Consider the following 25,642-nt stretch of genomic DNA (forward strand, 5'->3'; position numbering starts at 1 on the left):
TTCCAGATTTTAATCAATTCAATCTTAAACAATGAAATTCTAATACACATTTATGGTTTTCATCGTTTTGCCCTCTTCTGATCGTGTCGATAGAGCTATAGTTTAGAATAGGTTCTCCTTCTTAGATTGTCGTTATTTGGATACAACATCCCCATCTCCCAATCCAATTATTGATGCTTATTTTCAAGGCTTGATGTTTACACCTAGTCACCAGTTATATAATCTGCAAAATTTGGTTCAATGGCTGACACCAATATAACAAATCCGTTATCGGGAACCATAGTTATCAGCACGTGTTAGCGGGGAGTCGGCGCGTTAGATCAGAGTGTCACTGCTAAGTTTCGCGTCACGTAAGGAAGCAACGAAATCCCACGATTGATTTTCAGGCACGACAGAGACTTCTCCCTTGAAAGTTGCCTGCTGCTTGACAATCCCCTTGACGCTATGAGTCATATCGATTATTCGCAACGCTTTAAAGATGACGGCCTCCGCCAATGTTGCCATGTCCATGGACGTTCCCCCAGATCAAAATACAGCTCCAGTCCTCGAATTCCGTTGCCTCTATACAGCTGATACCCGTCGAAAACAAAAGCGTTGGCAAGATGGGCGACTCAAATATCACACTTTCAATAAGCGTGTTATGGTGTTCGACGAAAGATCGAATTTGGTAGGAGATGCACATTGGCGCGAAAAAGCTCCACTTGACGAAGGGGCCGAGTTGGAATTAGAAAGAAATGGGATACTGGTCGAAGTATCGGAATTTATGGAGAAGAAGGACCAAGATCTTACCGAGCTCATTGACAAAAGAGTTAAAGAAAGGGAGGAGAGATTTATTGCAAGAAACGGAGACTCATCACCAGCACGATCCGCAGCATCTGTCATTCGGTCGCAAACTATTGCTGCAGCTCATCTAAAGCCGAAACCACTCAACTCTATACTTGGCACACCTTCCGGTCATTACGGAAAGGCAAGTGTGTCAAAAACGTCTCCATTTGAACAACGGCAGATGTTAAACGCTAGAAATGCCGGCGAAACCGAAAGTCCTAGGCCCACGAAAAGAAGAAAGGTAAATGAGCCGCCACCCAAAAATGGATTTGCGCAAAATCTTATGGGGGCTACTTTGTCGTTTACGCCGACGCCATCGAGCACCGGGCCTATAAGATACGAGTCTTTAAAACTGAAGACAGTCCAACGACCAGATATCAACGATACTAAAGCAAATGGAGACCATGGTGAAGACATTTTGTCAAACGGAAGACAAGGTTTGGCAAGTCATATCACTAGGGATATGCATTCCTCTAAAAGTCGAATACAAGCAAGAAAGAGAGATAAGCCCGAGAGAAGTGGATATGCCAGCAACCTTACTGGAGCGTCTCTATCGCTTTCGTCTTTTCGTGAAGCCACGCCCAGAAACGTAGAAAGAAATTTAGTCATGCAGAAGAAACAACCAAAAACAATCGACTTGTCAATAGACACAAGCTCTGATGAAGATGGCCGCCCAGTTCCAGTAACAAAACCGAGGGAAGTTGCCCGGAAGAAGAAGAAATCTCCACCCAACATATCTGAGCAGACACCGCAATTACCATCCCCGCCATCAGCAATTATACCAGTACCTAAAGAAGCAGTCAAAGTATCGAGTACAAGGCTAGAGTCTCAGAACAATGCTTCATCACTGAACAAGCCACAGGAAAGATCTCATTCTTCTCTACGTATCAAGTCTCGCCCACGCAATAAGATGTTGATGTGTATAGATCAACTCAGGTCTCGATCTTCTCCATCAGAATCACAGGGAGCCAGCGGATCAATCAAGTTAGATCCTGTGATTCGTCCAGCGATACCATCTTCCAGCGCCCAATCTATTCAATTGGCACTAGAACAAGAGGTCATCAGATCTACCGAGCTAGAGGATGCCTTGCCAATAGTGAAACCATCTTCGCCTCGCAGGCCGTCGATTGATAATGATTTAGATAACAATTCGGTCAATGATGATGAAATCGACGGACCGCAAATGTCAGGATTTCCGGACAGTCTAAGGTATAGTGATCTCGAAGAGCCTCCGTCCTCTCCAGGAAGCATTGGTATCAATCATCAAACAATAGATGCAATTCTGTGTCGTAGTCGTCCGCTAGAGGCTCAGAAATCTAGACTTACAGTCGCGCCAGCCACGAGAGAAGATCAAGAATATCCAGTATTTAAACAGCAATGCCACTCGGAGAATATTGAAGAGAGGTCCGGACAGTCTGGCTTAGAATATCTCTCGACCTTGAATAAGAAGATTTCTCAGGCGGTCGAACAGAAAACTCAAGAACGTGAACCCATTCTACAAATGTCACCTGAGTATCTAGTCGAGACGTTAAGAACTACCCAGGAACAATCCGGAAATTCTATTGGCTTGCATAAGAGCGTTGCTTCGGACCGGGCCTCAACTACTCGAAATGTCGAGACGCGTCTAGAATCCAATGTACCACCTTTAGTTACAGGAACTGACACGACAGCAATTGCTAACTCTATCTACAAGCCTGATCCCCCTGATACCTATTCTCTTATAATACCACACCCTGCAAAAATGATAACCTCTGCATCATGCGCCCTCCAACAAAACTTGGCAGTTCCAAAAACTATGACATATCCCAATTCCGACATTGCGAGCAGAGACGAGTCCAATGTTTTGGCACCAAACACAGTCACAGTATCACCGAATGCTGCTGTTGCACCTGGTATGCACTCGAACGTTATCGACTCAGATAAGATCTTGGCAGGCATGACATCTAATAGTTCAACCTTTAATGCGACTGGCCGCTTCATGTCCAAATTGTTACCGACACGAAATCAGCATCAAGTGGAGAGATCCCTGATCAAGACGAGTTCCAGTCTGATCGACCAGACTGCGGCTTCCCTCACAGCGGCACAATCTCCCAAAAATGTCGAAATTAAGCAGTCACCAAGCTCAATTCCAGGCATTCTTTCCGTCGAAGAAACGAGAGATGATGAAACTAGTGGATTCATGTCAGCAAATCAGATAGTAGAGAAAGAAACACAATATCGCACTTCAGAGGCCTCCACTTCTGGAGACCAGGGCCCTTCACGGCCTAGAATCATTAACCCCGCAACTCGTGGAATGTCAATTCAAAAGACTGCCAAGAGAACCCTGCACGCACTTTCTCCACCTGTCAATCTAATGGGTCCACCCGCGGCCATTCTTGGAGGCCTCGGAAGCGGAAGGAACACGACAAACGACATTTCAGGGAATTTAGGGAATGAGAGAGACCTTAAAGGACCATGGAGCAGAGAGTCCTTTGATTTGTTTGGATCGTGGAGGCCTCCTACACAACAGTCGTGAAGAACTGTGCTATCCGCACCTTATCGCTCGCCCCACTAGACTATTAGGATTATCTAATTATCTAATGAACCCATGGAGTAGCCACTTCATCCTGACGTCAAGTTCCGATTGTCAAATTAGAACAGTCTTTATAAAGCTATGAGCTCCTATCTGCCAACCGCATTCAAGAGATTACCTCCAGCCGTGAAGAGCCGAGAAAGTCGCAAAAGCTCGTATTACTTGGGAACTCTTGGGCACTGGCGCTTTAAGGGCGTTGATAGGGCGGGCTTCTACGTTTCAGATTGTAGAATCGTGTCTCTCCACCACAAAATAATTAATTACTTCGCCACACAAGTAGTCGTCGCCGCTTTTTGAAATAATTGCAACATGTAGCAAGTATCGTAATGCTGCCCCATACCTAGGAATCGAACTGATACTTGGCTATCCTACAGTTTAATTGTAAAAGGAGGTTTTTGGTGTACCAAATAATTACTGTTTTCACAATGATAGCAGAATATACCTTGTCTCTCAAAGTGCAGATTGAACCAGCCACACTTCCAGAACATCTCTTATCTCCACTCCAATTTCGCTGGTAATCAGAACGAGCAAGTCACTTGCACCGCCTTCATTTGTGAAGCAAGCTTTCACCGTCTCTTGGCAGCTCGACCCATTGTTTTTCAAACTTCGACATCATTTGATTGATTCGGACAATGTCTTTATGTTCAATGTCAATATCCTCTTCACTTACTAGCGTTCATGTCGCCCACTTCACCGACATCCCTGTAGCAGTTTATAGGTTCGTTTAACATGCTTGGGGCGCGCGATCAACTGAGTACGTGTGGCCAGCCTCATCTCACATGGAATACATATCAGGCATGCACCCCCCTTCTATCAACGGCCGAGTATAGATTTCTTTTCATTTGCGAACTGCCTCCTGTCAATTTCTTCATTCATTAGTTGGCGACTCCTTCATAGAATACAGTTACTAGCACAGAATATCCTTGTGTACTGTTCTGTTCTGTGTTTTTTTTCGATCCAATCTTTTAGGCTTCAGCCTTACTTCTATTCAACATTTACCATCTAAGAGTCACAACCAACTGTTGAAAATATTTACTCCGGACTAACCTACCAAAATGCTTCGTGGAAGATCACCATCATACCCATATCTGCGGCCACCTTCGCCTGGGCCTCGATCTCATCAGCAAAGAGTATCGGGGAACACCTCATCAAGCCAGGCATCGTCTCCCTCTTCATCTACACATGCTACCAGTCTCGAAAAGAAACCTATACCTCCAAAGAAGTTTAAAAGTGCTTTGAAGCTATATAGCGAGTTCCGGATGAAAGAAGGATTGGCGCAACGCTCTCCGGACCCAAACGCAACATCGCCAAGTAGCATTGTGTCATTTGGTGCACTTGGACCTCTCACCAATGCCTCTCGGTCATCCCAATCTAAAACTGCATATTCGTTTGATGCAGCCCCTTCAGATTGGTCTTCGGTGATATCATTCGATACCAGCAGTCAGCATTCGATCAAATCTGGAGCAAAGAATAAAGCAATCTCTTATCAAGGCAACGCAGTATCACAACGGAAAAGGAAGAAGTTCGGCCCTGTGAAGAAAGCCGAAACGGCCCTAATCCGACATCTAGGGGCTTGCGAGAAATGTAGAGATCGTAATGTCAAAGTATGTGGTAGCAGCCTCTTTTTGTTTTTGATGATATTTTGTCTGATTCCGCGTTTTAGTGTCCCTTAAAACATCACGACATCGAAAGCCTAGACCGCGCCCTCCAACCAAGTCCCAGCAAACAAGAATCCGACTCACAGTACTACAACTCGACTTCCCCTATAAACGAGTTTCAAATTGTGAACACCCCTTCTGGGCAAGCTACACCAGTCACTTCGCAAGTAAAATATGAATTGCAGGGTATTGGTGAGAAGTTTGATGTCGCGCCCGACTTATCCCTCGATCACGATTTGATCTTTTCACCCATAATTGATCTGGAGACTAGCCAAAGCCAAAATGAAAACAGCTTATCGACCTCCATAAGTCTTGAGACCCGTGTTGCGACCCACTATTCCCCCTTCCAACATGGTGGTCAATTCCCTCTTGGCGTCTGGGATTGTTCGACTTATAAATGTTACTTTCTTGATGGCGAATGTCGACACTCCTTCGTTGATGAAGAATCTTTACAAGCACATTTTGAGGACAGCCACTTCGAGTTTACCCGCATTGATCCTTGTCTTAGATTGATTTGCACTGAATGCTTTTTTGTAACCACCTCTCACGCTTGCGGCTGTGGTGGTACAGTGAAACTGTTCATCTGTGGGAATTACATACCAACTGGACAATATCCACCCGAACCACCGCCCAGAACATCCTATTCCTATACTGGATTCAATACACCCACAATATTTTCAGACGATTCTTATACAAATACAGCTTTCGGACAAGGGCTTGGCTTTCATACTAACGAGACTCAGAACTTCGACAGTGACACTAACAGCATCTTTTATGGTAATGGCAGTAATATGTACCCAAGTCCTAATTCCTCCACGTATGGTTCCTATAATTACGATTCCACACAACCCGGTGGGAATCGACATAATGGATATGCATGGGCATTGACTCTGGGAGCAAAGAAGGCTACTGAAACTCCTATTCCCTATCGTGTGATGAAGTTCAGCCAAATCTCGAAGCGTCAAAAGATTTTGATATATGTATTACTTTCCCTGATACTTATCTTAACTGGCTTCCATCTCTTCCCTTGTATTATGTCTACCATCTCGAAAATCGATCGGTTTCTACCCAGTATCCCGACTCTAGGATTCATAGGATTCCTGATATCTTTTGCTACAAGTTGGGCTACGAGACGTGTTCATTCTACTCGCAAAGCTAAACGATGCAAAATGGTAAGTGCCGATGACTACCGAGATATTCCTTTAGCTTAAAGAAGAGGTTCTAACGATTGTTGTGTTTACAGCGTCGCTGTCCTCTTCATACTCTTACACCCCTAAAACCCCAATACGGCCAAAGAGTAATTCCTGTCTTGATATATGCGAATGTTTCATGAGTTAATGGGTTCCGCACCTCGACGAAAATTACATGCAACGCACAATGATCGTTAGCCGTAGGTCCTAGGGAACAACAATGATCACGACTGATGATTCACATCACCAAACTTCTTCAAATTTACGCTCCTCTCACGCCACTTGACGTAATGATATTTCCTATGTTCTATGATTTTGGGTTTAGCATGGGATAGAATGGGTGTATATTGTCCTCTTTCTTTCTTATCTCTGCAATGGGTTCAACGTGTCGCGCTCGAAGCACAGGATATTTGCGTGCAATTTACCTGCGCTTCCCATCTCTCTGTTTCTTATGGCTCAGGTTTGTGGGAAATGCAGCTGCGTGATTAGTACATGGATTGGGAAAAGGGACACTTCTCTATTACCAAGGAGTATAAAACAGGACATAAAAGATATGGATGAATGAACAGCTATGGTTTCAGGATTTTAAGCTAGCGAAATTTACACTATTCTAGGGTTTATTTGATACATTTCTCTTTTCTTTGTCGCATCTTCACTTGAATTGATTTCGCCGGCGAGTCAGCGGGTTTGATTTTATTTACGCAGCGGATATTTCTCCATCCCTATATATCGCACAACTCGGCCGAATTGTGCATCTACCCAAGTCTTTTTTATCTACAGCTGACGTTGGATGTTTCGATCTATTTTTTACTTTCTATTCTTAAGTGCCATCAATCTACCTACCTAGTAGCACTCAAAGCAATCCAGCTGTTGAAATCAATCCACTTGTGGAGTTACAACGCATTGAACACTTGTGTAACACGTGATTACCAACATCATAAACACTCTGTGGTGGGGCGATGAGAAGGTTGATTACAAATTCAACTGTTTTAGCTTGTTACTTAACACAACGTTGCAGCTTTGGCGGCTGAAAAGGGGTGAACATGTGCCCATCATGGATAGATTGGTAATAATCTGATTGGCATGGAAGAAGATAGAATGCAAAATACAAGTGAGAACTGAAGACGGGGACGGACTTGAAAATGAAGCACAGGTAGCAATGTGGAGACACTTGCTGTACCTGTGTTATCATCCACCCACCTTGGTATCTATAAAAGGAATGAGCTACCTTCAGTGACATGCAATATTTAAACTTTCACTAATTAATCTTCTTCACTCCTCTCTTCTCTTTTACAAACAACTCCAATTCCAAGTTACACAGTACTCACACTCACAAACGTACATTCAATTATTCATCTAAAATGGCTGTCTCACTCTACGATATCTCAGTTGTCCCTTTCATCAAGAGCCTCAAGACATTATCAAGTCAGTCTTGCCTATCTCATTCGATTTATCTCTCCTTCCATTTCACTTTGTACATTGATTAACAGCGTCTCCAGAACTCCTCGCAAAAGGACAAGCACACTTTGAAGATGAATCTAAAATTATCAACGCAAAATTGATTGATGATATGGGAGATTTGATTTTCCAAGTCCAAAGAGTTTCTGACTCTGCTAAGGGATTGGCAGTCCGAGTCGCTGGTGCGGAAAGTGTTGCTTTGGAGGACAATGAGAAGGATGTGAGTTTGAGTTTGGGTTTCTTTTCCTTCGTTTGGAGTAGAAATGAGGGTAATTGGGCTTGCAGGAAACAAAGTAGTTCATCGAGTGATGAATATGCATCTTTGTAGTCACCTATATCTAGGTCGAAGTATATCATTTGATATCTGGCATTCGGCAAATCCACGGTTCGAGGTAGAAGAGCTTGTGTATGCACATGGCCTCCACTCACAAAGCCCCTTGCCTTTTATCTGCCGCATTTCATTTTTTCTATTGACTTTATTTTGTCTATTCCTTAAATTCTCCACCATACAAGATTTTATCATTCTGACGACCTCTACAGTTCGCCGGTCTCTATACCCGCATCAACCGCACAATCGAGATTCTCGAAGCCCTTCCCTCTACCTCTACAGATGGAAAGGAAGATACGGAGGTAGTATTGAAGCTCCCAAGCGGAGACCTAAAATTCACTGCTAAGGACTATGTTCTTAACTTTGCAATTCCAAACTTCTACTTCCATGTCGTTACTGCTTATAACATTTTGAGGTATGTTTCAATATATCTATTTTCCCTGAAGATAGAAAGATGACTAGGCGGAGGAATTCGGACAAGAGGTTTGGAAAATAAGCTAACGCTGATGTGTGTATAGAAAGGAAGGCGTACCGGTTGGAAAGTTTGATTTCCTTGGAAGAGGTAATTAATAATACTGTAGATGAGGGAGTGTGAAAATGGTGTTTGACTACCATGCTAGAGATTGGGAATTCATCCATGGCATAGATTCTAGCTCCATGACCAATGAAAAATATTCATTCTGGAGATAGTTCCGTACATATGCCATATACTTGTGAGCGCTTTTCCAGTCTCCTAATTTCTTGCTGTGTAAATGTTAAATATCAGCTTAAGCGATTGGAGATATTTTTAGTAATCATCATGTCATACTCTTCGTGTCATACTCAACATTAGCCTTCCCCTTAAGGCTGAGAGCAACCCGACAATTCACTTTCACAACAACTAGTATCGTCTAATCAATACTAGCGCACCCTCCTAATAACTAGCTCCCTAAACCTCAGAGATCCTTTGCGCTCGCCATCTCATTGGTTCCCATAACAATATGACGTCAATTTCGAGATCGTTCAGATATGTAACAAATTGCAGTTGGGACTCTTAATGTGCTCTTGATCCGCCCGGATTCACTTATACTAGGGTGCGGGAATACTAGTTCCTATTTAATATTGTAAAGTGAATACACTAGTTTGTTGTGTAGTTCGGATTGGAATCGAATTTCTTTGCGCGAGGAAATCTATTGGTTTTGTGGATTGTGACGTCAATTTCGAGATGGGGCAGATATGCAACAAATGGGTTGTTGGGGTGCTAGGGGTTAGGACTAGGTGGGTTGCGATTCACTTTTTTATGTTTATTTGTGGGATGATAGTGTGTGTGTTCTCGTTTTTCTAACTTCAGATTGGAGGGGACTTGGAGGGAGTTTGGTATTCAAGGAGCGAGAGAACTTTCTAATTGGTTTGAGAGGTGTGGTAAGCGAAGTGTATAAAAGCAATAGCGTTGAGCTCGTTATCTCTGAGAAAGAAAATGTTGTATCAGAAAGTTATACAGAATCAAGATTCTCTCTCCCACAGGACGAGATGATGACTTCCTTGTGTTTGTTGTTTTTTTGGGATCCAAATATTCAGATCGTGCTCCAAACAAGCGCTCTCCTCTTTAAGAGCTATTGGAAGATTCTCCTTTTGTTGTTATGGTACTTGTTATATGTCACTTGAGATTATAGGATTTCAGTAATCGAACGTGATGTTCGGTGATGAAGTCAGTGAAGGCTAGTGCCGATTTAGATTTAGATTGCCTTTCTAGCTCTGTACTCTCAACAAGCGAAAGAATATAAGATCCAAAACGAGGTTGATAGACTGAGAAATTCCCCTGAAATAGTTACTGAGCATGAGTATTTCTCCCATCGATGATCTGCGGTGGTTTTAATGGTCTATATTACAGTGCAACAGTAGGAGATTCTTAATATCTAAACATATTTGGGACGTCCAGTTTACTGGGAATGCGCATTCATCTTGAATGATTAGATTTCTTGGAAGATCTCAATCAATGCAAACTTTTGAATCTAGTAACTTGTTGATCTATATTCAGAGAGTTATGGCTTCGTGAGCTTCCACGTCTAGTCTATCTGCTAATTTGACACTTCGGAGTGTGAGGCTACTTCATCACCTCGACCGTGCAAGTTGGAGTGAATATGTGGTGAGATATTTGAGCTAGATTTGAACACTGAAAATGGATGGTAGAGGTTAAACCTAAACTAGCGGTTGTATATGAAGAACCATCTATCAAGCATATCACGAAACCAGACAGTGAGCGATGAACTCCAAACAGAATTGCTCCACGAATCATCATTTTTCGTGAGGCCATGATACCGTAGAGTCATGGACTCATAGACTTATGGAATCCTGCATACAGATGAACAAATGAATTTCCTCTGCCTATCCTCAGTCTTTATTTCTCGTCAACAACATCTTCGTCAAGCAACCCAGATAGACTGTATCACCCAATGGTTTTTGCGCAAATGACAATCAAATCTTCATGCCACTACCATCAGAGTTCCTACTCATTTCGCAGCTACGCAAGTATGCCGAGATCTCTCGAATACACGTTTTTCAGAGTATCGACTAACGCATTCATGACAAGTTTTGATATGCCCAAACATTCCATTTCTCGTCTATAGTACTAGTGCCTAAAGCGAGAATGTATCGATACCTCTTTAGAAACAACAAATCCACAACTGCCCACCAAGAAATTCGGTAGAAGCTTTGCCACTGGCTACAGGGCGAAGAACCTTTCTAAATTTGTTTCTCTCTCGACATATCCGCGTTGCAATCCACTCAATACTCTCATTTCTGTGCTTTTGCAAAGAAGAAGGAAGCTCACTCGAATCGCAAAACGGAAAGCTGAATGCCTGTGCTAAACCTACAACAGTGACAAACCACTTGATCTCTTCCCACTTTGTTCAGATCATGCAGAAAATCAATGTGAGCTTCATCTTCCCTCAAAATGAGGTGCTAACGATGGAAAACATGATTACATTTACTCAAATGCAACATCTCAGATCCATTTCAGTTCTACAAACCCTCTCTCATTATCCAACTGCATCTCAAATGATCACCTATCATGTATCCCACCCCTTCCCCCCTTTTCTACCTCCCTTCTACACTCCTCCATATCTACAAATCCACCGCTCAAACTTTCAATCTCTCACTTTATCTCCCAATCTTAAACAACCTTCAGCAAAACCACACTTCCATATCTGTTATCTATCCTTTAACCCTAAACAACATCCTCAACCCCCTTTCAGAAGGAATACAACACATACCCAATTGAAAATACAAAAGGATACATTCCCCCTCTCCTCTTAGAAAGGGTATCCAGAATAACAGCATGCAATATATGCCCCCCTTATCATTTAACACATCATCCCGAGCAGTTCAGAAGCCGAGAGAAGGCGAGCTGCACAGGATACTTCATTCACATTCGAAGAGAACATTGAGTATTGTATTATTATCTTTATATTCTTCATAAGTATTACAATCGTTCTATAATATGCACATGCTAGGTATCGTTCCAGCATTCATTTTGGATCAAGATATCCTCATCCCAAACATCAAGTCCAGTGCCGTAGTAAGAGAAAAGCTTCAGTCAATATATGTTTTATATATGACCAGTGACTCGTATGAGGGATCACAAACGCGTTAGTTCATGATCAGTCAACCCCATCCCAAATCCAAATAAACGCCCCAACCTTATGCCAAAGGCTTTCTTGCAACCATCAAATACATAGGGGTGAACAAATCTTCCCTAGCACCAGCGACCAAACAATCAGCAGCCAACGCCAATGAATCAGCTGTCTTTTGTGTTCCTTGTGGTGCCAACTTCAAGTACTCCAAAGCACCAACAAATTTATGTGTTAATCCTCGACCAATCTTGGTCATACGGGCAATAGTGAAGAAATCTCCAATGGTACCCATGTGCTTGAATTCACCAGCCAAAGGATAATACCATGGGGTAGCATCTGGTCTCTTGGCCAAATCCTCATGGAGTACGAGTTCAAAACCAGCGGCTTTGATAGCGGCGATACCCTCGGAAATCTTGACCATGTTGGAGATTCCGTCACCTTGCTCAATACCGAGACGAATCTCACGGTGATGTTCATTGTCATTATCGTAGTTATCGGTCATGAGCCATTCATAAACACCGAAAGTTCCACCTGGCTTGAGAACTTTGAAAATTTGGGAGTAAACACCCTCGAGGGATGGGGCGTGAACAGTTGCTTCAATTGCATAAACAGCATCGAAAGAGTTTTCTGGGAAAGACATTTGCTATAAAAAACTATTAGTTATGGCCCAGATGAGAGAAGGGGTTGCCAATGAAGATATGCGAAGTCTTTATCAGTGCATATGGTGAAAATTGTCTCATGGCTTGATCTCTCAAGCTCTGAAGTAGCAAATACTTTAAGATTGCGTAGCATCATATAGACTCCACAAATCTCCGTGGCTTGAAATTAAGAAAGAATGAACATACCATGAAATCTCCCTTGACAAACTTCAGTTGATCAGACATACTCTCCTTTGCCGCATATCGGGTCGCACGCTCAATTTGATAATCGTTGTTGTTCAAACCGGTGATGTGTGCTCCAGTGAACTTGGCAATCTCTCTTGCTGGTCCACCGACACCGCATCCAACGTCCAAAACTTTGTCACCATCCTTGATACCAATTTTGGCTGCGAGGTAATGTTCGTGACGGGCAATGGCTTGGTAAAATGGTTCCCCGTATGCGAAACGACAGAAATGGAAAGATTGTCCCCATCCATATTCGTAGAGATCGGTTGCGAGATTGTAGTAACTATACATATATTAGCATTGAGTCTTACTTGAGGTCAATGGGATAACTGACTGTCTGGTCAAAGTAGCATATTCTGCAACGCGTGCATCTCTGTCATCTTTGGTCTCGTTCTTAGCAGCCTTATTATCCCAATGCTTGAAGTATTCATCAACAGCAGCCTTTTGAGCTGAAGAGTCCTTCTGCATCATAGCACGGAAACCACCCTCAGCATTGGATGAATCCTTATGCATAGCTTTGTTGAAAGCAGCATCGCGGGAGTGATCCTCGTTCTCAAGTTTGGTTGGAGCCATTGTAAATGTTCAATGAATTCGTAAATTAGAAGACGTATTGTTTTAAAGAAAGCGGTATTCGAGTTGATCGAATTTTGAAGAATTAAATGAAGGTAGAGTAAAGTTAAGTGGAATGGTTGAAGGTTTAGAACATTGAAGAAAGGGGAATTTCTGATAGATATTTATCAACACCATTGAAATTATGGCCAGGGTAATTTAGTTACCCCTAGTCGTATAGCGAATCGTATTCGTGTACTAGGCCCAAAGTGATAAATGTAAGGGGTCTCAAGCCTCTAATTGGTCATTGAGCCTCAACCATGAATGGGGAATTTTCGATAGGCGGCGGGACAGCAAATTGTGCAGATTAGACTCGAAAGGCTGGGCAATAAAATCGTTGGCATTTTTGGATACACCGGTAGTGAAAAGAAACGGTGAATGAAGGGTCAGAGTGAGGATTTCTGACATGGTAGATCGAGGTCTCGGAACCCTTCAAAGCATTCACATGTAACAAGACTGAGAAATCGATTGGAAAGTATACATCATTGAGAGGATTGGAAAGATTATATTTGCTGGGTAGGAAAAGGCAAAGATGTCCAATGTTTTGATTTGTAAGGCTATTCATCAGCCTTATCACGTGTATCCATGTCCAACTGCATTAGTCAATTTCCTGATTTCGAATTTCTTCGCCTCTTCTTCAGCCTTTCCTAGCTTCTATCATCAAGCCATCAAAATATTAACGTCACTTTGTCGCAAAAGACACTCTAAATCACACAATATCGACACCATTTTCCTTCAAATATCATAATAACATATAAATTCTTGAATCATGCCACCACAAATCAAACAAGATCTCAATCGCTCCGGTTGGGAAACCACCGACTTCCCCTCCGTCTGCGAAAATTGTCTTCCCGATAACCCTTTCGTACAAATGATTAAACAAGACCACGGCGAAGAATGCAAACTTTGCACACGACCTTTCACTGTCTTCCAATGGAAGGCCGATCGTACAGCTCGTAGTAAACGCACCAATATCTGCCTCACATGCGCGCGATTGAAGAATTGTTGTCAATGCTGTATGTTAGATTTGAGTTTTGGATTGCCGATAGTGGTTAGAGATGCGGCGTTGAAGATGATTGCGCCGGGACCACAGAGTGAGGTCAATAGGGAATACTATGCGCAGAATCATGAGAAGGAAATTGAGGAGGGGAAGGGAATGGAAGAGTATGAGAAGACGGACGAGAAGGCTAGAGAACTTTTGAGGAGGTTGGCGAATAGTCAGCCTTATTTCAGAAAGGGGAGAAAGATGATTACGGATGGGGAAGGTAGTGGTAGCGGTGCTGCAAATGGAAGTCAAAGTGAGAAGGGAATAGCATTGGCAACCAAGGGACCAGGGCCGATCCGAACACGAGATGGACAACCGAGCAGGGGTGCTGGTCGGGGTGGTAGAGGCGGGGCCAGAGGAGGGAGAGCTTTCCCTAGTGCGGCGCAATTACCACCAGGGCCTCAAGATATCTTACCACCTTCCGACAAATCAGTAACTTCGCTTTTTATTACTGGTGTTGAAGACGACTTGCCAGAATATAAGATCAGGGATTTCTTTTCGCCATATGGGAAATTAAGGTCATTGGTCTGTTCGCACATGTCACATTGCGCATTCATTAATTATGCGACAAGAGAAGGAGCTGAAGCTGCAGCAGAAGCCTTACAAGGAAAAGCTATAATTGCAGGTTGCCCCTTGAGAGTACAGTGGGGAAGACCCAGACCCATTGGTACCATGGATAAGGATGAGCGCATAGCTACCGGCAGGGAAGGACGATCCGCATTTTCGAGTTCGGGTTCGGGCTCACAGCGAAGAGCGATTGAGGGTGGTGCTTCACAAGTTGCAGCTCCTCGGGATGATTTGGCTAGTATGTCGGCAGTCCCTGCTCCTCCTGGTGCAGGCGATGTGCAATATGCTAGTTTGGCCGGTAATTAAGGGGTTTGATGAATGGAAATTGTTTCTTCGGGTGTTTGGGAGTTGGGATGCCAAAGGGTTTGGGAAGTGGGGTGCTCTTTGTATGTCTAGAAATACATTGAATATAATGACAATCGTGGCATTTATGGTCACGACATATACCCATCTTGCTCTGTGTCAATCTGTCTTCGAAACGTCCTCGTTATGCATGTCACCCCTTTGAACCTCTCAATACTGTCCTCGATATCCTACATTTGTATATCCATTCTTCTGCCCCTAAATTCTCGTTCTCAAAATCCAATGCATCCCCAGGCACCCTAGTCCTTACATGTCTTTCCATCAATGGTAACGTTCTTGCCATTCGGCATCTTGATCGTATCATTATCTCCCCGTTCCGTATCTTCGTGAATGTTTAACTCTGTGATCTGTTAGCTTGATTTTGATCTCTCCATCATGTGAAGATTTTGACCTACTATACTTCTCATCCCCCTCTGCTTTCTGCCCCTGCACCACATTTCGCCTCAAGAATTGCGCAACATCTTCTGCATGCGCAATGGCAGCTATAGATTCTGGTGATTCGGGAGCGAGAGATCGGTTGGCAAGGAAAGTGCTACGGGCTTGTTTGCGCGCGGAAGTGAGGACCGCGATGTCTTCTACTAGGGGGTTAGATACTGGCTGCTCTTGAAACTCTCGTTGTGAGATGGACAGGAAAGCACGAACCATTGAATGCGACTCTAGTCGCACGGAGAAGATGTCTGTAGGCTGCTAACGCCATGACTTTTGATGTCTGTAAAACTACATAGCATATTTTGGTCAGTATACTTCTATCCTTTGACAAAATTAAACGACAGCGATTCATTTTTTTTCAGTCTTCCTTTTAGGCGATGATGACTACCCCAAAGAACAATTTCAAGTGGAACTGTGCCACGCCCTGCTTTGTGTCGAAAAGCAGGCATCTTGCGACTTCTATCTATGGATCAGAAGATATAGATGAAAGGAGGTCAACAGGACTACCCGATGCAGACTATAGTGCAGCCTTCGAAACCACGGAGGTTAGGAGATGCTTTGGAAAGATATACGAGGCACATAGCCAAGTCATTAAGAACAAAAGAGGAAAATTTCCAACTACATGGGTATATCCAGACTATACAGGTTGCGGCGGGACTGCAACTTCCCCAGGGCTTTTCACATTACCCATGGCATGGAACAGCGACACGATAGACAGTGGGGATCAAAGGCAAGGCAACCGCCGAACTTTTAGCACAAGAGACAACTCGTCTACAACACCGTCCGTCCAAGAAAAAGCTATGTTTGAGGCTATATGTAGACTTTATATGAGCCCGAAAAGGACGTCCAACGACCTTAAAGAGCAGGTATTCACATCTACGGCGTCCAGCCTGGTCTCTCAGGCCTCCCACACCACGGCATGACGCGAGAAAAACGAAGGCACATGCACAACTTGCTCAAATCCTTCATCTGAAAGTCCAAGTTTGGATTCAAGAAGCCTAACTCCACCAACAGAGTGCGAACTCGTTGAAGAACACAACAAAACTAAATCGTGTTCCCCAATGGATTGCCAAACAACACTGAGCTGCTCAGCAGAAGTCGAACGTTTTGAGAAATCCAGTCCAACTATGGCTACTAGAGAGCCCCAAGCCATACCCTCCACAACCTGGGCAGGCCTTGATGAAGAAGTCTGTCCAAATCGCGCCCGAAAACGTATCAGTAGAAACATGAGGATGCGACTGGACAGGAAAGCTGCAGCTCAGATCTTGGTATCTGAACACACATCACAAAAAGAAGACATATGTTTGCAAGTGGGGATATGTTCCCATGTTTCACATTCCAACAAGCCCCTGGCAAGTATTGAGGAAATGTCTCGTGAATAGAGTCTCAAAAAAACTTTTAAAAAAACTTGAAGAGAGTGAAAATAACAAGCGGAAACGAAAAGCTGGAGGAGGAGGAGAAGAGACCTGAGCTAAACCACGCACCTTAAAATTTCTGGCGGAAGTTCGTTAAATAGAGCCTACGGCTACAAACGAGAGCGAGGAGAGAACTGAGGTTGATCAAATACTAGCGGGAGACTCAAAAGATTGGCCTCAACAAGAATTATCTTCTATGAAAATGGGAGACTAAATTCGAACACTGTGAGGAAGATGAAAAGACTGGAATCTCTGTTAATAATCGCAAGGAAAGTGATGCAGCGTGATCTCGACACAGCGCAGGAATTCCGTTCAAGCACATTATTAAAGACCTCTGAGTGAAAGACTTTGGTCTGCTTAGCTAAGCATCCTTTTTTTTTAGCCCATCAGGCCTTTTGAAGTGGCATTGAATACTCAACGCAGAGTGTGATATTCAAACAGTCTATATGGTTTACAATACAATCAATCAAGTCAATTTTTCAAATTCTTTTTAATCTGAGATCTGAGAGTAACATGTAGTTTGACATTGAAGTTGCTGGTTGAGCGCCCTCTGCCGTAGCCAATAATGTACACCAAATTTGTAAACTTCCATTCGCACATCTAGAGCAATGAAATAAGTCCGAAAAATTGACACACATTGGGAAACAAGCTGAGTAGGTATGGCTTTTTAGACAATAACACCAAATTTTCATGGGAATGATTTAAGATCTAATTCTGGGTTCTACTTGGTTGTTGAATGTAAAGATCTTACATTATTGGAGTAAGTGTTATCTACAAGCGGCTGCGCGGCATAAAATGAGGGCGGTGAATTTAGCGAACAATTTTTTCGATCCTAGCATTCTAGCCTTTTCTTTCTCCCCTCCAACTTGTAAATAAAGCATTCAATAATTAAAAATGGCGTCCCATACTCAAGTCGCTTTACCTCTCCCTGTCCTCCCAGAAGGATGGTCCGCCGAGAAGGATTTCAACGCCGTTGGTAGCGTTTCTGCTGCAACTCAACGAAGCCTTGAGCCTGTTGGTCCTCACTTTCTCGCTCACGCCCGCAGAGCTCGTCACAAGCGTACCTTCTCTGAGGATGACCGTCTCGAAGCCCAGAACAACGTCAAGAAAGTCGAAGATGATGACCTTGGAGAGATCAGCGAAGCTGAGGACCCAATGATGTTGTCCAGAGATGCTAAGGACTGGAAGGTAAATTCAAATATCTGCCAACCCCACTATACTTTTGCTAATACTCGATTAATAGAACCAAGATCACTATGCTGTTCTCGGTCTCAGCAAATACAGATACAAGGCTACAGAAGATCAAATCAAGAAGGCACACAGAAAGAAGGTCTTGAAGCATCACCCTGATAAGAGAGCTGCCACCGGTGCCACCGAAGATGACAACTTCTTCAAGTGCATTCAAAAGGCCACCGATCTCCTCCTCGATCCCGTCAAGCGTCGCCAATTCGATTCCGTTGATGAAGCCGCCGATGTTGCCCCGCCATCCAAGAAAGACCAAAAGGACCAGAAACTCTTTTACAAGAAGTGGAACTCATGTTTCAAGGCCGAGGGTCGTTTCTCCAAGGCTCAGCCAGTCCCCAAGTTTGGTGATATCAACAGCACCAAGGAGGAGGTCGAGAATTTCTACAACTTCTTCTACAACTTCGATTCATGGAGATCGTTTGAATACCAAGATGAGGATGTTCCAGATGACAACGAGAACCGTGATCAAAAACGTCATATGGAGCGTAAGAACAACAACGCACGTAAGAAGAAGAAGACCGAGGATTCTGCTCGTCTAAGAAAGTTGTTGGATGATGCTTCCGCTGCCGATGAGCGTATCAAGCGTTTCAGACAAGAAGCAAGCAAGGAGAAGAATAAGAAGAAGTTCGAGAGAGAGGAAGCTGAGGCCAAGGCCAAGGCTGAGAAGGAAGCACAAAAATTGGCCGCCGAGAAGGAAGCCAAGGAAGCTGAGGAGAAGGCTAAGGCCGACAAGGAGCAGGGAAAGAAGGCCAAGGAAGCCGCTAAGGCAGCTGTTAAGAAGAACAGACGTATCTTGAAGGGAAGTGTCAAGGATGCCAACTACTTTGTCGGAAGTGGAGATGCACCAGCATCTGCTATCGATGGTGTCTTGAACGATGTTGAGTTGGTCCAAGGCAAGATCGATCCTGATGAGTGTGCTGCTTTGGCTGGCAAGCTCAACGGCTTGAAGATCGCTGATGAAATCAAGAATGTCTGGAGCGAGGAGGTCAAGAGATTGGTTGGTGCTGGTAAGCTCAAGGAGGGTGAGGCCAAGAACCTTGCTTAAGTTTGGGTGAATCTTGTACTTGTACATGATGGGGCGTAGTGGTAGAAATAATTAGATATAGAATGAAACTTCATGACCTTTCTAGCGATTCTTGACTTATCTCGTGTGTTTCTATGTGCTCCTACGTGTTATACATTTTACAAATTCGCATCCAGGGGCTAATCAACCGAGCGAGCTACTTCTATAATCTTGACATCGTTGTAGTACCAGCTTACACTAATATTTTGAATGAGATTTCTGGGAACATCCCCCTTTCTCTCCCTTTTTTGATTAATACCAGATGCACAACACACTCCCATTTCATCACTTTCCTCTAAATCATATTTCTCTCTTCCCGAAATTCCTTCGCATTCATATAGTGGCGTCTACATCATGCGTAACCTTGCTTCACATCACATCGTATTGCGTGTATCACAATCAAAGTCCACATAGGCAACAAGATTGACGTTTATCAATTTTCGATTAGCAGCTAGATAACTAAAGAACCAAGGGAATAAAGAAAAGTAGCAAGCGAGCGAGCGACTTTATCCTGCCCATCACCCATTTCGGTCAAATCGATAACTAAGATGTAATGAATGTAGCTGAATATGACCATTCCACTTACTGCCAATCTGATGCCTAGATATACCTTGGGCCTGTTATAACGTCGTGAATTCGTAAATCATGAGAAAGAAATGGTAAACATTGATTGTGAGCATAATAGATACTTTCGACCATCGTCATGAATTCGTAGACTGAGAAAAGGAAAACTCGAGGGGATGACGATGTGGAGAGCGACTGGTAGCTTTTTTGAGAGAGAGGGTTCCCTCTTGAAAAGTGGGGATTGAGATAAATGAAGTGTATTGCATGAACTGCGTAAACTTGCTGAAGCAAAAGAAGCGAGATTGCGTGGTTTCGAGGACTGAAAATGCAAGAAGATGATCGAGTGAGGAATTTGCGGAACGATAACCGTGTAGGACGGGATACAAGGCCGCTACCATGGCGAGACTGAGCAATGGGAAGATACTAGAAAAAGTCTTGATCCTCAGATTTTAGAATTTCGCCGTCAGGTTCTTGAGTTCCCAGCCTCAACAAGTCGGCCATGTCATCTGAAAGCTCGCCGTCTGAAGGCTCATCTTCGACTGGAGCTGGCTGCTTCTGAGCTGCAACTTCTGGCTTAGCCTCCCAGGCCTTGTAAAGCTGTTTGAAATGGGGTTCGAGAGCATGGCGCAACTTGACCTTCATAGTTGAGGTAACTCTTCTTGAATTATGACGAGTTCCTGCGGCTGTGTGGTGTTCAAGAACGTCATTGAATTCTTTCTTAATCGCATCTAGGCTGTTGACGAAATTTTTCTCGAGTTTAGTAGAGGCCTCTCCGAAAGCTTTCTCGAAAGCCTTTTTCATTTTAGAAGATGCATTGTTGTACATTGCAAGACCACCGTCACCTTCGAGGTGGGCCAGATGAGCATTTTTGCTGCGTTGAAAGAGACCAGGTCCTTGTGTAGAATCAGTGATGTGCGTTCTATGAGTGAGGTTGACTACATACCTGATTCATTACCACATGTTTCGTAGACTTCTTCCCCTGTCTGATATTAGGTTTCATATCGGGCAAAATTTAGCATCAACTTACATGTTTCTCCACACTCTGATTTAACAAGTCTCCAGATATCTTTGGAAGAAGCATCGATACCATCAAATGTGTCATCGGCACCCCGCTTGAGTCGGCGTCGGTGTGCTAGAACACCATCCTTGATATTCTCAAAACTGTCCCGAATGGCAAAAGAGATATCATCAGCTGCACCTAAAGCCAGCTCGACGAAATCTGTGATGAGACTTTCGACTCTATCGTGATAAGGCTTGTTAAATGCTGGCAGCTTTTGGTGAACAACTTCTTCCCATAGTTTCGTGAAAGGTTGTAAAAACACCTTATTCCTGTTCATTGTTAGTATCTAACACAGGCACCGACAAGTTTAACATACATATCTTCATTCCAATCCAATGTCTTTTTACCACGTCGAAGCCATACTCCCTGCCTCTTGTTGATTGCTCTGTAAGTATTCCAGGGTGTTTGATCTAGCCACGTATCGAGGACTAAAATTCTCTGTTCAGCATATGCCTTTTTCGCGAGATCATCAAAGTGAGTGTAGAATTCATCTACAAAAAGCTTCTCGACAGCACTGCAGGTTTCTAGATTGAGCTTCTCAAATTCCTAGGATACCGGTGTTAGAATTGACAAGTCAAGGAGTACGCGATAGAGAATGAAAGCCACTTACTTTTTCTAAAGCTCCATATAGACTATCAAGCTTCGTTTCGACAATAGCTCGCTCATGAGCTAACATCTTGAAGTCAGCGATTGTATCAGCTGACCACACGTCAAGCAATCTCGCTGCATTTGCAACCTCTTCGTTGAATGTACAAGCATTTTTCAAACGAGTTTCCCATGTAGTGGCAATCAGAGCATCACGAAATTTAGGAATGCCAGTATCATTTTTCGTGAAAAATCCACTCTCAAGTGCCTTGGCTTGGTAGCCATCATTCAGATGTCGAAATCCTTGCGCAGAGACACAAAAAATTCGCAACGGGGTTGTAGCCTCTTCGTCCCCAAGTTCTCGCATACCAGATTGATATTCCTCGGTGACTTTTTGGATCTGGACTTGGCATCTATTCTTGATACACTCAGCCTTGATTCGGCAGTCAGTGTTTGCCAAATCCTTTCCGATGGTCTCCTTGATAGTTTGGGCTTTCCAGTGTTTTTTCAGAACTTTATTGTGTTCTTTTTCCACATAGATTCGAGCATTTTTGACTTGAGAAAGTGTTGTCATCGTCGGTGTAGGTTCTGTGAGAGGGTTGTGTTAATGGTTGCTATGAGTTCACAAAATGAGAGACTTAGAAACATACCATCATTCACATCACGTTTGCGTTTTTGACTGGCTTCTTCTGTGTCAGTCATTGCTTGAAGCTTATCATCTAATTTCTTTAGATTCTTAATTCCCTTTGCGATTTGTGAAGTGAGTTCATCCAATTCAATGTCGATTTCTTTCAGGCGTTTATCTCTATTTTGTCGGTGCTCAAGATCTTGGGCCAATCTGAGTTTCAGTTCTTCATGAGTGTCGATGTAATAATTCACATCCAAGGAATGATCGATTTTGGAGATGACAAAAAAAAGTGAGTTTGCATTGAAAATCCCCTGTAAAAGATCAGTAAATATGCGTAGATTCTGAGAAAATGACATACATCAAACTGCATGCTTCTCTTGTGTACGGAATCGAGAATCTCAATAGCGCCTTCATCAGTCGCAGCTCTTACGCCAGGCGCGAGAACACAGGAGATGTTCAGATTTTTCATATGTTTGCGAGAAATGGCATTCCTAGCTGCGCTAGTGTCGTGAACGCCTGGGAGGTCGACAAATACAATGCCACCCTTGAGAATAGATGACTTGGTAAAAAGTCTCACGACCTTGACGAATGGCCAACATGAAATACTGACAGTGCCATCTTTTTTTTTGCTGGTGTCAATGTATGGCTTGATCTTACTAGAAAATTGTTTGAGATCTCCAGCTTCAATGATGCGTTTCTTGTCCATTAGATATCGGGGACAGTCTCTAACTAAAAGCTTATCGACTGAAGTTTTGGCCCAGTCGTTGAGAGATTCGAGCTCAGGAAACACACACTTGAACTTTTTAACAGTATTTTGCATTCTTCGCATGATCTCCGCGTCCCTATCCTCTCCCCGATCAATATCCGAGTCCCATTTTGCTTTGTCTTCATAAAGCTCTTCGAGCTCTTTTCTAATTTCGGACTCGCTGACTCCTTCAATAGAGGCACGATATGAGCAGTCAGGTGCGTCACTATGATTGTACGAAACTTCAACGATAACAGCCGTTGAAGCTTCTTCATCACTGACAGGTAATAGATACCTTTCGCCGAGAAGTGCATTGATCACAGATGATTTGCCAGTTCCACTGCCACCAAGGAACCCAATGTGCATTCGACATTCCCTCTTTTCTTTGTAAACTTGCACTGTGTCTTGTATCAGTCACAGACCATAAAAAAATGCAGAAAATTGAGAACTCAATAAACTTACTGTGCCTATCTATCCTGTGCTTGACGGTTGGAATACTGAAGCGAGCAGCCTCCAAACAGTCTGTAGCTGCAATCATGAAGGTATTGGCATGTTCGGCAGCCTCTTCCTGAATATTTACTTTCTGTACAAGATCTTCCTCGGAGAGATCGCTCTGCCATAAAACTTTCGGTCTAGACATTGATGCTGGCTTCAAGGTTCCCCGCAATGACAGCTCTGCTAATGGCTTGCTGGACTTGGATTCTGAAGTCGCTTTACGGGCTGCAGTCATGAAGCTGATCTGCTTCCTCAGTGGGACTTCAGGAGTTGGCTTCTTTCTGTCGGTGACAAACAGAGACTCGTCGTCGGAAGATGGAGATGCGCCAGGCTCATCTTTGACAGATTTGGCTGCCATCACGGTTAAGCTTCTGAGCTTCTTTTGAGTTAAATTTGAAGACTGATTCCAGGATATTCACAGAGCAGAACGAATTAAGAACCCTGTGATCGCCGGGGCGATTCAGTATTGGCTTGAAATGGGGTTGTGAGTGATAAAAAGAAGGGAGAGGGAAGTTGAGAGATCAAGTACTAAATAGAATATACGAACAAAATGTGAAGATAAAGGTGGGGCGGTCCAATCTTAAAGGTTGACTTTGAAGCTGAACAGATGTTAATGCTATGCGAGCAAGAAAACAGAGAAGGTCGGGCTGAAAGCGAAAGTTCCGAAGTACGGGATGGGTAAAATTCACTTCAATTCGGATTGAGGCAGCTCATGAATCCATAGCACTTATAGTGATAGATTGGAGCATCAAACTGAAGGTTCAAAATAATTGTGAATACTTAGATACTGATGGGGAGAAGCACTTTAGTGCAAGTGCGGGGTACCCAGGTAGTAAATAAAAAGCAAAACGGCACTCCTGATGCAGGGAAAAATCAAGCAACAGCCATACCTCCGCAAATAGCAGGATTTGCTGTGACGAGGACATGCAAGGCGTTTTTCAGACCTTGCCATAGGGATGACTTGGTTATAGACTCAAAGAGAAATATATGATCTCCCCATTCGGTCACTTATCAACCACTATCAGATGCATTTAATTCTTCAACACTATGTACATGCATTCCTTAATGGCACCTCACCACTACCGAACTATGATGCCATATAGATAGATCATGGGCCGTAGTGTGCGTAAATTTGTCGTTTACGTAGATGCACAGGGGTTTCGCCTGCGGGGGTATCTGGAATAACCTTCTCGATTTTCTATGCACAGCCCATATGATTAGTAGCTGTTCTTCATTGTAGATTGGGAGAAATGACATACCAGATTGTCAAAGACACATTTGTTAAGCTTCCACTCTTGTGGTCGACATTGCCATAGTTGTTGGTTGTTATTGTCGAGGCATTTCCTACAACATTATTAGATGCGGTTGATTCCATCACATCCGGATTCGTAACTTACCAGTGTTTCCTGAACTCCTCAAGACAGTGTTTGTTCACATCTTCAATTCTATGATTGGGGATTAGCCTAGAGTTCTACTGGTAAAAGTCCAAGTATCCAGTCAGGGTTTGCTCCAAATCGCAAGCCTGTTCATCGATGTTTGAAGCTCCACATCCGCAACCTCATAAGGAGTAGCACTTACACGCTCCTCGCACACCTGGTAACTCTTCGGCCCTCCTTCAAACAATCAATCTCTCCCTTTCCAGGATTGTCGTTCTTGCATTGCATGAAATCATCATTGTAAGGTCTGCATCTTGCGCCGATAAAGAAACTCGCGGACAATAATGGCGCCGAACTGCTACCAATTTCTGTGACGGGTGGAATATCAGCAGGTAATGGGGTAGTGTCAATCAAGACTTGCTGATTGAATCTGTGATCGCGGTTAGCATCAAGTAGAAGGATGGTAATGTGCAAGCCTAAAAACGTACCTAGGTTGACGGGCAGCCATTTTGAGATATGTTGTGAGGAGATACTGGGTTCGCAAAGCCCGTAATTGAGTGTTTTGGAGGTTCAATGCAGTATGAAGCTTTAAGGTCAAGTCAAAAACGCGGAAGTTGATTGGCTCATCAGCCGACCTCTCAGCAGTCGCGACCGATCAAAAGAGCTTCGTCCCGACAACGAATTTATGTTCCAGCAAAATAAGAATTCAATTCACTACCTATACCTTTCACCCTGTGAAAAATATTGTATCAGCTTCAACATTGAACAGTATCTCGCCAATTAATTCTATTGTTCATGTTTTAGCTTAGAAAATCTAAATTGCCGCAACGTATATCCGATAAATTATTACAGTCCCAATAATATATCATCAAGCGCGTTCGCAAGGTCAACATTTTCTTAACTAGCTGCAATTATCCATTGTACTAC

At 43.4% G+C, this 25,642-nt stretch overlaps 9 protein-coding genes across 9 annotated transcripts; 6 read left to right on the forward strand and 3 right to left on the reverse strand.

Annotated features, from left to right (window-relative positions):
• Positions 1-478: 478 nt before the first annotated feature.
• On the forward strand, positions 479-3,340 carry Bfra_002029 (uncharacterized protein; the record flags this gene model as incomplete). Its single annotated transcript, XM_037332454.1, has 1 exon — positions 479-3,340. The coding sequence occupies one exon, from the start codon at positions 479-481 to the stop codon at positions 3,338-3,340; it is 2,862 nt and encodes a 953-aa protein (XP_037196608.1).
• Positions 3,341-4,452: 1,112 nt separating this feature from the next.
• On the forward strand, positions 4,453-6,266 carry Bfra_002030 (putative transcription factor c2h2 protein; the record flags this gene model as incomplete). The annotated part of the gene is made up of 2 exons (XM_037332455.1): positions 4,453-5,001; positions 5,061-6,266. 2 exons carry the CDS (start codon positions 4,453-4,455, stop codon positions 6,264-6,266), a joined length of 1,755 nt encoding a protein of 584 aa, XP_037196609.1.
• A 1,340-nt stretch (positions 6,267-7,606) lies between these two features.
• Bfra_002031 (putative family transcriptional regulator protein) lies at positions 7,607-8,601 on the forward strand (the record flags this gene model as incomplete). The annotated part of the gene is made up of 4 exons (XM_037332456.1): positions 7,607-7,670; positions 7,736-7,923; positions 8,244-8,446; positions 8,550-8,601. The coding sequence occupies 4 exons, from the start codon at positions 7,607-7,609 to the stop codon at positions 8,599-8,601; spliced, it is 507 nt and encodes a 168-aa protein (XP_037196610.1).
• A 3,108-nt stretch (positions 8,602-11,709) lies between these two features.
• Positions 11,710-13,099, reverse strand: Bfra_002032 (putative sterol 24-c-methyltransferase protein; the record flags this gene model as incomplete). Its single annotated transcript, XM_037332457.1, has 3 exons — positions 11,710-12,285; positions 12,488-12,809; positions 12,861-13,099. 3 exons carry the CDS (start codon positions 13,097-13,099, stop codon positions 11,710-11,712), a joined length of 1,137 nt encoding a protein of 378 aa, XP_037196611.1.
• An 805-nt stretch (positions 13,100-13,904) lies between these two features.
• Positions 13,905-15,053, forward strand: Bfra_002033 (putative pre-rna splicing factor protein; the record flags this gene model as incomplete). The annotated part of the gene is made up of 1 exon (XM_037332458.1): positions 13,905-15,053. The coding sequence occupies one exon, from the start codon at positions 13,905-13,907 to the stop codon at positions 15,051-15,053; it is 1,149 nt and encodes a 382-aa protein (XP_037196612.1).
• A 296-nt stretch (positions 15,054-15,349) lies between these two features.
• Bfra_002034 (uncharacterized protein) lies at positions 15,350-15,807 on the reverse strand (the record flags this gene model as incomplete). The annotated part of the gene is made up of 3 exons (XM_037332459.1): positions 15,350-15,450; positions 15,506-15,688; positions 15,753-15,807. The coding sequence occupies 3 exons, from the start codon at positions 15,805-15,807 to the stop codon at positions 15,350-15,352; spliced, it is 339 nt and encodes a 112-aa protein (XP_037196613.1).
• A 112-nt stretch (positions 15,808-15,919) lies between these two features.
• Positions 15,920-16,921, forward strand: Bfra_002035 (uncharacterized protein; the record flags this gene model as incomplete). Its single annotated transcript, XM_037332460.1, has 2 exons — positions 15,920-16,355; positions 16,632-16,921. 2 exons carry the CDS (start codon positions 15,920-15,922, stop codon positions 16,919-16,921), a joined length of 726 nt encoding a protein of 241 aa, XP_037196614.1.
• A 927-nt stretch (positions 16,922-17,848) lies between these two features.
• Positions 17,849-19,244, forward strand: Bfra_002036 (uncharacterized protein; the record flags this gene model as incomplete). The annotated part of the gene is made up of 2 exons (XM_037332461.1): positions 17,849-18,142; positions 18,198-19,244. The coding sequence occupies 2 exons, from the start codon at positions 17,849-17,851 to the stop codon at positions 19,242-19,244; spliced, it is 1,341 nt and encodes a 446-aa protein (XP_037196615.1).
• Positions 19,245-20,249: 1,005 nt separating this feature from the next.
• On the reverse strand, positions 20,250-25,223 carry Bfra_002037 (putative tat pathway signal sequence protein; the record flags this gene model as incomplete). The annotated part of the gene is made up of 13 exons (XM_037332462.1): positions 20,250-20,719; positions 20,770-20,805; positions 20,854-21,155; positions 21,203-21,432; positions 21,497-22,059; positions 22,122-22,410; positions 22,458-23,242; positions 23,307-23,690; positions 24,483-24,537; positions 24,599-24,683; positions 24,737-24,784; positions 24,918-25,145; positions 25,204-25,223. 13 exons carry the CDS (start codon positions 25,221-25,223, stop codon positions 20,250-20,252), a joined length of 3,495 nt encoding a protein of 1,164 aa, XP_037196616.1.
• Positions 25,224-25,642: the final 419 nt, after the last annotated feature.

Source organism: Botrytis fragariae (genome assembly GCF_013461495.1).
Source record: "Botrytis fragariae strain BVB16 chromosome Unknown tig00000006, whole genome shotgun sequence".
NCBI classification, from domain to species: domain Eukaryota; kingdom Fungi; phylum Ascomycota; class Leotiomycetes; order Helotiales; family Sclerotiniaceae; genus Botrytis; species Botrytis fragariae.